Source organism: Salvelinus namaycush, chromosome 23, assembly GCF_016432855.1.
Source record: "Salvelinus namaycush isolate Seneca chromosome 23, SaNama_1.0, whole genome shotgun sequence".
NCBI classification, from domain to species: domain Eukaryota; kingdom Metazoa; phylum Chordata; class Actinopteri; order Salmoniformes; family Salmonidae; genus Salvelinus; species Salvelinus namaycush.
This window is the reverse complement of record NC_052329.1, coordinates 23,495,552-23,505,490: the sequence shown is the minus strand read 5'-3', so window position 1 is coordinate 23,505,490 and position 9,939 is coordinate 23,495,552. Positions and strand designations below refer to the sequence as shown.

The following is a 9,939-nucleotide window of genomic DNA, read 5'->3' as shown; positions in this document are numbered from 1 at the left end:
TTGCCTTCTCTCTACTCTTATCTAAATGATTGGGAGCCAAATCCAGTCCAAAAAAACCCGAGAAACCTGGCCTTTGATCTGCTTTCATTATTGGCTACTGGTAAATTTCAAGATATCCTGCAGCATGACAAAATAACACACAGCACATCTAAGCAAACAAACCGCCCTTTTTTCTACCAGCATAGTTGCAATGGACTATTAGAAACCACCGCATGGCAAGACTCAAACATTGGGTGGGGTCTACCAAGAATATTGAAAGTGTTGACTGCTGTTTTACAAGGTAACAAAAGCAAAACACATTTGCCGACAGATTCATTAAGTGTGAAAAAACACAAACCAAGACAGCTGCGGAGATGCAAGAGAGAGAGAGACAAAGAGCAACTGAAGCCCACCAACAGAGCTATTTACTCCTGCAGCCTGCACAAACACGCAGATAGTAACAGTGATGAATTAGGCCGGGGTTATCCCAGTTAGGCAATGTGACGGTAATAGAGAGCGGTACAGGGTGTGTTTGGGCCACTGTTACCAGTCAAGTGATGAAAGCAGAGAAAGGCTGTGGACCAAATGGCTCCTTATTCCGTATGTAGTGAGCCCTGGTCAAAAGCAGTGTACTATACAGGGAATAGGGTGCCATTTGGGACACACACCAAGACTGTAAGAGGGAAGATTTCAGCCTGACATGCCAGAGAAGATTAGGGATCTGGTTTCTCTCCTCTCTCTCTCTTTACCTGGGATGGAGGGAAGTGAGTGTCACTCTGGCTTCATTGAATAACAGACAATGATACTCTTCATGCCACCTCCAGAAGCAGGTTAACACAGAGGATTAGATACCAACACTTAGAGGAAGAAGAGGCCAAACTGGGGAGTATAGAAACTTATGGGCGATTAAGTAACAAAGGGGCCCTTTAGTGAACATCACGCAGTTTGATAGGATACATTTCTTTTTTCAACTCAAGTCTAACCAGTCATTTAATATGGTAAATAAAAGTGGGATATAAACACATTATACAATTTCCTATTGGTGCAGAGGAAAAGCCCGCCCTGAAACATCATGCAATAAGGCTTTATTTTTACGCCAAATCAAGACCAACAAAATAATGCGACTCGTCTTGCAGCAATCACTCAAGACCTCATTGGTGACAAATGGGCTTGGAGACAGGTTAATGTCAATAGATACAAGAGGAAAACCTGCTAGGACTGTGGGTGGTCAGCAAACAAACTCAACCACCTATCCCAGTACAGGTGTGATCCATTTGTCCATCACAAAGGCAGCGGGTGGGTCTATTCTCTATGTCAGTGATGGAGAGGGTGCTGACTGGGACAGGAGAGAGGTGATGGGTCAGTAACTGATCACCACAGGTGTGGAGGCTGCTGAGGGTGACAGAGATAGATGGGTTAAGGTCTGAGTGAGGGGAACACCTTTGTCCCTAGTTTTTTTCTTGGCCCATAAAGTGTCATCTGATTGCATTGGAAGATGCTGAACTGTGTCCCCCAAATGGCACCCTATTCCCTATATAGTGCATTACTTTTGACCCGAGCCCATTGGGCCTCCACCCTTCTCTTCTGTCCCATAGAGCACTGGTCAAAAGTAGTGGACTATATAGGGAATAGGGTGCCATTTGGGACACAAAATGCAGCCTCTTCCAATGCAATCAGATGACACGTTATGGGCCAAGAAACAAAAAGATTAGTAGGAAAACAAAACACCTGTTCTTATATCCATAAAGCGTATTTGTTCCTGATATGTGATTTGAGGTTAAAGAAGATATTGCAGACTATCACTGCAAAAGAGGTATGAATATAAACCTATGGGACAACACAGTTCAGTATGATTCAGATAAGATGCTCTTTTATTACAAACAGAGAACAATTATCTATCCCTTGTTTCCAATGTGATTTTTGACAAACCAATTAATAGCACAATGGCAACAAAATAATTAGTCAAACCTTTGAGAACTAATATCTTGTAAAATGAAGTGAAAGAGGAAAACTCCCCAGTACTAACAGACTAGTGCTCGTATTTTAAATGACCTTCAAATAATCGAAATGCTCTGTGACAATTTCAGACAAAAAATACATTTTTTTTAATAAAGAATAATAAAAAAACAGCCAGCATATTTACAAAACAATAATATTGACTATGATTCTGGCCTGCTTAGTACTAACAAAGTACTACCCATGTAATTTTCCAGTGAAATACAATTTTTAGGTACATTGCAACTTGAGCTGCTACAAGAGCTGCTACAAGAGTCTGTGTGTATAAGGCTAAACAATTCACCTTAAGTCAACTACGCTGGTTTAAAAACAAGCAACAAAATCATAAATATTACAAAGAAAGACATAAGGCACCAACCTTTCTCTCCAGAGGCATTCAGGACTTAAAATCAACACATGAATCAAATGTCTTCCCGACAATCAGGCTGATATCATCACACATAAAAACCATGAACATATATACATAAGCAGAAGAATAAACAATAAAGGATTCAAACGAAAGGAAGGCAGTATAGGCACAACAATAACTTAATCTCTTCCCCTTCCAAACATGGTCAACTTGAAAACAAAAGCTTTGCCAAAAAAATAAAAAATAAAAAAAGAATTTCATTAGACATTCAATCACTTTCTTCTACTCCAAATGAAATGACATGTCAAAGACCAGCCTGTATTTGAACAAATGTTCAAAATAGGGAGTAAGACCAAGCTAACCTCATATTGTGTGTACAGACAGACAGTAAAAGACATGAGAATGTATCCCTGCATTGTATTTAGCCTACGTGCCCACAACCCCTGGGGGTGGATGTCTGAGCAGTAGCTAAGTTAAGAAAAGTTTTCAGAGGGGCTCTGTTCATTTTAGTCAGGCACACGCTGGAAGCCTTGAATCAAACAGATAAAAAACGTGAGTGTGCTTGCATACACAGATGCTCTACACATCACTGAGGTCAAACATTTGCGATGTCCATCCAAGGAAGAGAAGTTAATTAAAAAGCTAAAACTTTGAGGTGAGGGCTGGGCTTTGAACATGGCAGGGTTGGAGTGGTCTAGGCAGTAGGCAGCATGTGGTGTGTGTGTGTGATATGCAAGTGTTTTATAAACCACCAAAGGGTTGGGAGCAAAAAATAATAAGGATCAAATTAAAAAGAGTGTGCCCTCAATCTGCAAAACCCCACAAGGAGAAACAAAGCAACCTCAGGCAAAAACCAAGCCCCACCAAGCCCCATCTGGAAATGCCACAGGGAGATTACCACCTCTTTAACCCCCTCCTCCAACAGTCAGTGTATACATAAATGCTCTCCACCCCCTGACCCGTTGACTGAAGAGATCGCTTTCCTTTAATGGCAAGGCTTTAGAGAGGCCACTTTGATCCTTTAGTTTCTCAGGTAGAATGAAGCAGCCGGCTGAGAAGGAACAGGAAATGCTAGGTCAATACAAGCTAATGGTGATGAGACCATTGGTGATGTCAACCCTTTAGTAGCATTAACATCATGGTCAGTGTCCCAAATAGCACCATATTCCCTATATAGTGCACTACTTATGACCAGGGCTCATATGGCTCTGTTCAAAAGTACTGCACTACGTAAGGAATAGGGTGCCATTTGGGACACAGACCATGTCATGGTGCCTGGTTGTGTACTGGAAAAAATCCATCACAGATCACAATGACACACACTGTACCAGGTTCCACTCCTATCAGCCAAAAACAAGAAGAAGTGGTCACCAACACTGGACAATTGAGGAGTAGAAAAACATTGCCTGGTCCGATGAATCTCGGGTTCCTATTGCGTCATGCTGATAGCGGAGTCAGGACTAGATGGGTGTACCTAATAAACTGGCCACTGAGTGTATAGGGAATAGGGTGCCAGTTGGGACACAATGCTAAAGAACATGTCCAATAAACTGTCCTAAATAGATGCAAAGCTTGAGATTTGTTCCTCCGATGTGCCTAATGGAGTCCTGTCACGTCCCATAGTCCTGACAATATCACTGTACATCCTGCTCACATCAACATGTGGATATGTTCTATTGTCATCTAGAACCATAAACTTGTCAAATTGTCATATTGTTGAATCCTTTTCCCTTTCACATAACAGTTTCAGCACTCAAATATAACAATCTGATTTAGGTGTTCTCAACAGCAAGAAGCAACCAGAATTGCACCTTTATGAAAAAGTCATATGATTACAGGCAAGCAATAAAGTGTACATTTTGGGGGAAATGTCATTGAATATGAGGGGTTTGAATTGATGCAACATAGTTCAGAATGTTAAAAAAGGACAGAAATATTTCACTAATGAGGGCTAAAATGCCAGACAGGTGTTTACATACATAAAAGCAGAAAGACACAAATGTGAACTGCTCACATCTGTTGAAACAACGTAGTACAGAGAAACCCTTGCCAAATGAACCCTAGTTCTAAAGTTAAGCCGATAATGACAGCAGATTACTGCCATTCCCAGCCTGCGATCATCTGTTGAGATGCCACGACGTTATAACACACTCCATATGGAAGTCATATAGAAGTCCTTAGGGTCAGTGGTTAGAGTCAGAGCACAAAAATGAACCGGGAATGTTCATTCTTGTCTATTAGAGTCTGTTTATTGAATTGATATAAATTCTCTATAATATATCTATTTTAACGCTTGTTAAATTATTGTCTCACCAAGTCTTTTTGAGCCAAAAGGTATTTTCCAGCTCCCCTAGAGCTCTCAGACATACCACTCCCTGCGTGAGATCACAGACCCATCCATGTGGGACACATATTCGCTGTCTGTGCCGTTGTCAAAGCAGTCCTCCGGCAGGTAGGGAGAGCCGTTGGTCACTGTGGGGGTGTGAACGGGCAGCCCTCTGGGGTGGTGGATGGTGTTTTGGTTCTCAGCAGGGAAGTAGCTGCCCTCCCGGAGGCCCCTGTGGCCGTCGCCCCAATCATCCCTGTCCTGGATGTCGTTAGGGTAAATTATGTCCCCTCCCAGTCCCGGCTTGGGTTTCAGCTCCTGGCTGCCCTTGTAGGTAGAGTTCTGCCCGTCCCCGTAGACCTCCTGCAGCTCGTGGGGCTGGAGCACGTCCAGCTGGGACTCCTTCTGCATGTCGGAGGGGCCCAGGTACTGCTTGGTGTAGTAGTCCCCCCTGAAGGTCCTCCGCTGGCGCATGAAGCAGGCTCCGGCCAGGATCAGCAGCAGCACCAGGAACAGGACCCCACCCACAGCCCCGCCCACTATGGTACCCAGGCTGCTGTCTGACTGGGAGGACAGAGTGGGTGAGGTGGAGTGGCCGCTCGCTCCTCGACGCTTGTTGGGGGCCGTGCTGGTGTCACTAGTGTCCAGGAAGAGGGGAGTAGAGGTTGTGGCGACTGGTGCCGTGGTGGGGGGAGGATCTGATGGATGGATAGAGGATGGGTGTGTGAGAGAGAGAGGAGGGGGGGCAGAGATGAGGGTTTATGGAGGGAGGGAATGGCATGACAGAGAAGAAAAAAAACAATGTCAGTTAATAATGTCTTTAGTATGAATCTGACAGGTGACACAGTATAATCATTGAATACAGAACAAATAGAATACACAAATGTTTATATCCTGTGAAAATAACATTTAGAAAATGAAAGTTCACAAAAAAGCTTTAGTCTTAATTGAAATTCTATCACGGAACCCAAACTGGCTAGGCGCGTGCTCCATCATGCATAAATGTATTTTGTCCCCCCACACCAAACGCGATCACGACATGCAGGTTAAAATATCAAAACAAACTCTGAACCTATTATATTAATTTGGGGACAGGTCGAAAAGCATTAAACATTTATGGCAATTTAGCTAGCTAGCTTGCACTTGCTAGCTAATTTGTCCTATTTAGCTAGCTTGCTGTTGCTAGCTAATTTGTCCTGGGATATAAACATTGAGTTGTTAGTTTACCTGAAATGCACAAGGTCCTTTACTCCACCAATTAATCCACACATAAAACGGTCAACCGAATCGTTTCTAGTCATCTCTCCTCCTTCCAGGCCTTTTCTTCTCTTGACTTTATATTGCGATTGGCAACTTTCATTGGCGCGCGCGAGCAGTGTGGGTGCAATAATTGAATAATATAGATTTCTACATTTATTTTGCAACTCTGTAACACTGTTGTTTTGAAAGAGCATATGAATTAAATTATTAAAGTGTCTGGACAAATACCAAAGGCTCTGTAAAGGAGTGAGGCTCTGGTAGAAAGTCAAGAGAAAAAGGAGATTTAAGAGGGTCAGACCAGAGTGTGTGTGGGTGTGTGTGTGTGTGTGTGAGATTAGTTAATCTCCTCTCTCTGGGAAGTCATGTGAGAAGATTAAACCGTGTGTGATCGATGTGAGGTTCGGCCTCTGATTTGTCCTTCAGTGGTTAATTACTGTGATGACACCCAGAGACAGAGAGAGAAAGAAACAAAGACAGAGACAGAGACATCATTACAACACTGTATATAGACAAAATGACATTTGAAATGCCTTTATTGTTTTGGAACTTTTGTGAATGTAATGTTTACTATTAATTTGTCATTGTTTATTTCATTTTTGTTTATTATCTATTTCACTTGCTTTGGCAATGTAAACATATGTTTCCCATGCCAATAAAACCCCTTGAATTGAAATGAGAGACAGAGAGAGAGAGATAGAGAGAGAGGGGGTTACTGTGTCTGAATATTGACCTCTCTTCAGGACAAAAAGCAGCCTGACCCTGTTTCTCTAGAAACATCAAGAGCCTGACTACAAAGAAGCAATAAAAGCTGCACTAGGACTGCTTTGTATCTTCACTTAACACTGGAGTCTAAGCTGCACTAGGACTGCTTTGTATCTCCACAACACTGGAGTCTAAGCTGCACTAGGACTGCTTTGTATCTCCACTTAACACTGGAGTCTAAGCTGCACTAGGACTGCTTTGTATCTCCACTTAACACTGGAGTCTAAGCTGCACTAGGACTGCTTTGTATCTCCACTTAACACTGGAGTCTAAGCTGCACTAGGACTGCTTTGTATCTCCACTTAACACTGGAGTCTAAGCTGCACTAGGACTGCTTTGTATCTCCACTTAACACTGGAGTCTAAGCTGCACTAGGACTGCTTTGTATCTCCACTTAACACTGGAGTCTAAGCTGCACTAGGACTGTTTTGTATCTCCACTTAACACTGGAGTCTAAGCTGCACTAGGACTGTTTTGTATCTCCACTTAACACTGGAGTCTAAGCTGCACTAGGACTGCTTTGTATCTCCACTTAACACTGAACACACTCCTTCCAGTTCTCTGCTGCCAATGACTGGAACAAACTGCAAAAATCTCTGAAGCTGGAGACTCTTATCTCCCTCACTAGCTTTAAGCACCAGCTGTCAGAGCAGCTCACAGATCATTGCACCTGTACATAGCTCATCTGTAAATAGACCATCCAATCTACCTCATCCCCATACTGTATTTATTTATTTATCTTGCTCCTTTGCACCCCAGTATCTCAACTTGCACATTAATCTTCTGCACATCCTACCATTCCAGTGTTTAATTGCTATATTGTAATTACTTTGCCACCATGGCCTATTTATTGCCTTACCTCTCTTATCCTACCTCATTTGCACATGCTGTATATAGATTTTTCTACTGTATTATTGATTGTATGTTTGTTTATTCCATGTGTAACTCTGTGTTGTTGTATGTGTCGAACTGCTTTGCTTTATCTTGGCCAGGTCGCAGTTGCAAATGAGAACTTGTTCTCAACTAGCCTACCTGGTTAAATAAAGGTGAAATAAAAAATAAATAAACTGAAGTCTAAGCTGCACTAGGACTGCTTTGTATCTCCACTTAACACTGGAATCTAAGCTACAACTGATCAAATGCAACCAGGATGGCAGCAAGCATAGCCTTTAGCTAATTACATCTTGGCTGCAATTTACCTGACTTAGCAAGAATCTAACTAACCTGCAATTGTAAAGCAGTGACTAAGAGACCAGTGATAATGTAAAGAGGGAGAAGGGGGAGGAGAGAGGCAGCTCAAGGTCAGTGAGCTGATCTATAACGCCTCCTCCTTAGCCTTAGACAACCACCTCCAACCTCCCCAGCTGGATCTCCTCATATCAAATCACATTTTATTTGTCACATGATTCATAAACAACAGATGAAATGCCTACTTACGGGTCCTTCCCAACAATCCAAATAAAAAAATAGAAACACAAGGAATAAATACACAATGAGTAACGATAACCTAGCTATATACATGGGGTACCAGTACAGAGTCAATGTGCAGGGGTACGAGGTTATAGGAAATGATGGCGGGAAAATTATGTACAAAAAAAGTTTATCTCAGCGAAAAAATAAAGAAAATTAGCAGAATTGGTCAGGAGCACGTAAGACGGCTGCTATCCACTGCAGAGCCATCTCATCCTGGTAGCTAGAGAGGGACATGGTGTATGATGGGGAGCACTGAGCACCAGGGGACAATATAGGCACAATATACACCCTCCATGGTCGAAGGTAATGCACTGTATAGGGGATAGGGTGCCATTTGGGACACATCTCCTGCAGCCCACCATGTAGGACACTGTGGAAACACCACTGTGTATCTGAGACAGCCACGAAGGAGAAGGGCGGGGATGAAACATGCTCTGGCTGCCTGCTACTGTGGCTTAGGTCTGAATGCATCCATGTCCACATGGGCTCAGAGTGAGAGAAGCGGCATATGCCGGACTCCTCCATGTTGTTGGCTTGGAGGCCAAATTGCTCAGTGCAAGTTCTTCCTAGACAGGGTGTCAACCAAGCTTTAGACTTTGTCCCAAATGGCACCCTATTCCCTGGAGTCCTGCTTGCTCGAAAACTATGTGTGCGCCTCTATGGGTCCTGGTCAAAAGTAGTGCACTATATAGGGAACAGGGTATAATTTGGGGCGTACACATAGTTTTCGAACGAGCAAGACCGGTCTAAACCCGGCCTACTCACAGATGAAGACTGACCACCTGCTTTAGTTTGAGGCTCCTCCAGCCTGCTCTCCCTCTCAGTGAGAAATCAGAGAGATTGTGTGCCAGGGGAGAATGTGTCCAAGAGTAGGAGTCATTATGTTAGAATATAGATTAGAAGGAAAGGGGAAATTAAAATACAAGGGGAGCACAGTTCTCATGCTCCATACATAAAGAATAATAGAGAAGCCAAACATGAAAAGAAAGGAGGGAGATGAGAGGAGGGAGACGAGAAGAGGGAGACGAGAAGAGGATTTTTTATTTTATTATTTAACCTTTATTTAACTAGGCAAGTCAGTTAAGAACACATTCTTATTTACAATGACAGCCTACCAAAAGGCAGAAGGCATCCTGCGGGGACGGGGTCTGGGATTAAACATTTAAAATAAATAAATATAGGACAAAACACACATCATGACGAGACAACACAACACTACATAAAGAGAGACCTAAGACAAAACAGCAAGGCAGCAACACATGATAACACAGCATGGTAGCAACACAACATAACAACATGGTAGCAACACAACATGGTAGTAGCACAAAACATGGTACAAACATTATTGGGCACAGACAACAGCACAAAGGGCAAGAAGGTAGAGACAACAATACATCACACAAAGCAGCCACAACTGTCAGTAAGAGTGTCCAGGACTGAGTCTTTGAATGAAGAGATTGAGATAAAACTGTTCAGTTTTAGGGCCCTATGAAATCTGTTTTTCCCCCTCCAAATTACATTTTATTTATCCCAAATTCCGTTTTTTCCATTTTTCTGAATTCTGTGTTTTACAATTTACGCTAATTGTATCATCAGAAAGAGTGTAATAATGTGAATGAATAAAACGTCAACAATTTAATAAGATATAACAGTACATTTGTAATGATGCAACACAACATTGCACTATTTTTTATCAAGGAAAATGCTTCAATTCAGTGTTTCATTATAAATGAAAAAAGTAATGCAAGAATCTAGACAACAATGCAGCAACCTT

At 42.4% G+C, this 9,939-nt stretch overlaps 1 protein-coding gene across 1 annotated transcript in view; it reads right to left on the bottom strand.

Annotated features, from left to right (window-relative positions):
* Positions 1–1,829: 1,829 nt before the first annotated feature.
* LOC120018206 (nectin-3-like protein) overlaps positions 1,830–9,939 on the bottom strand; it is a 75,621-nt gene continuing 67,511 nt past the window's right edge. The window contains exon 7 of the mRNA XM_038961277.1: positions 1,830–5,368. Coding sequence (XP_038817205.1) covers positions 4,704–5,368 — 665 coding nt within the window. The 3' untranslated portion in view covers positions 1,830–4,703. The remainder of the gene's footprint in view (positions 5,369–9,939) is intronic.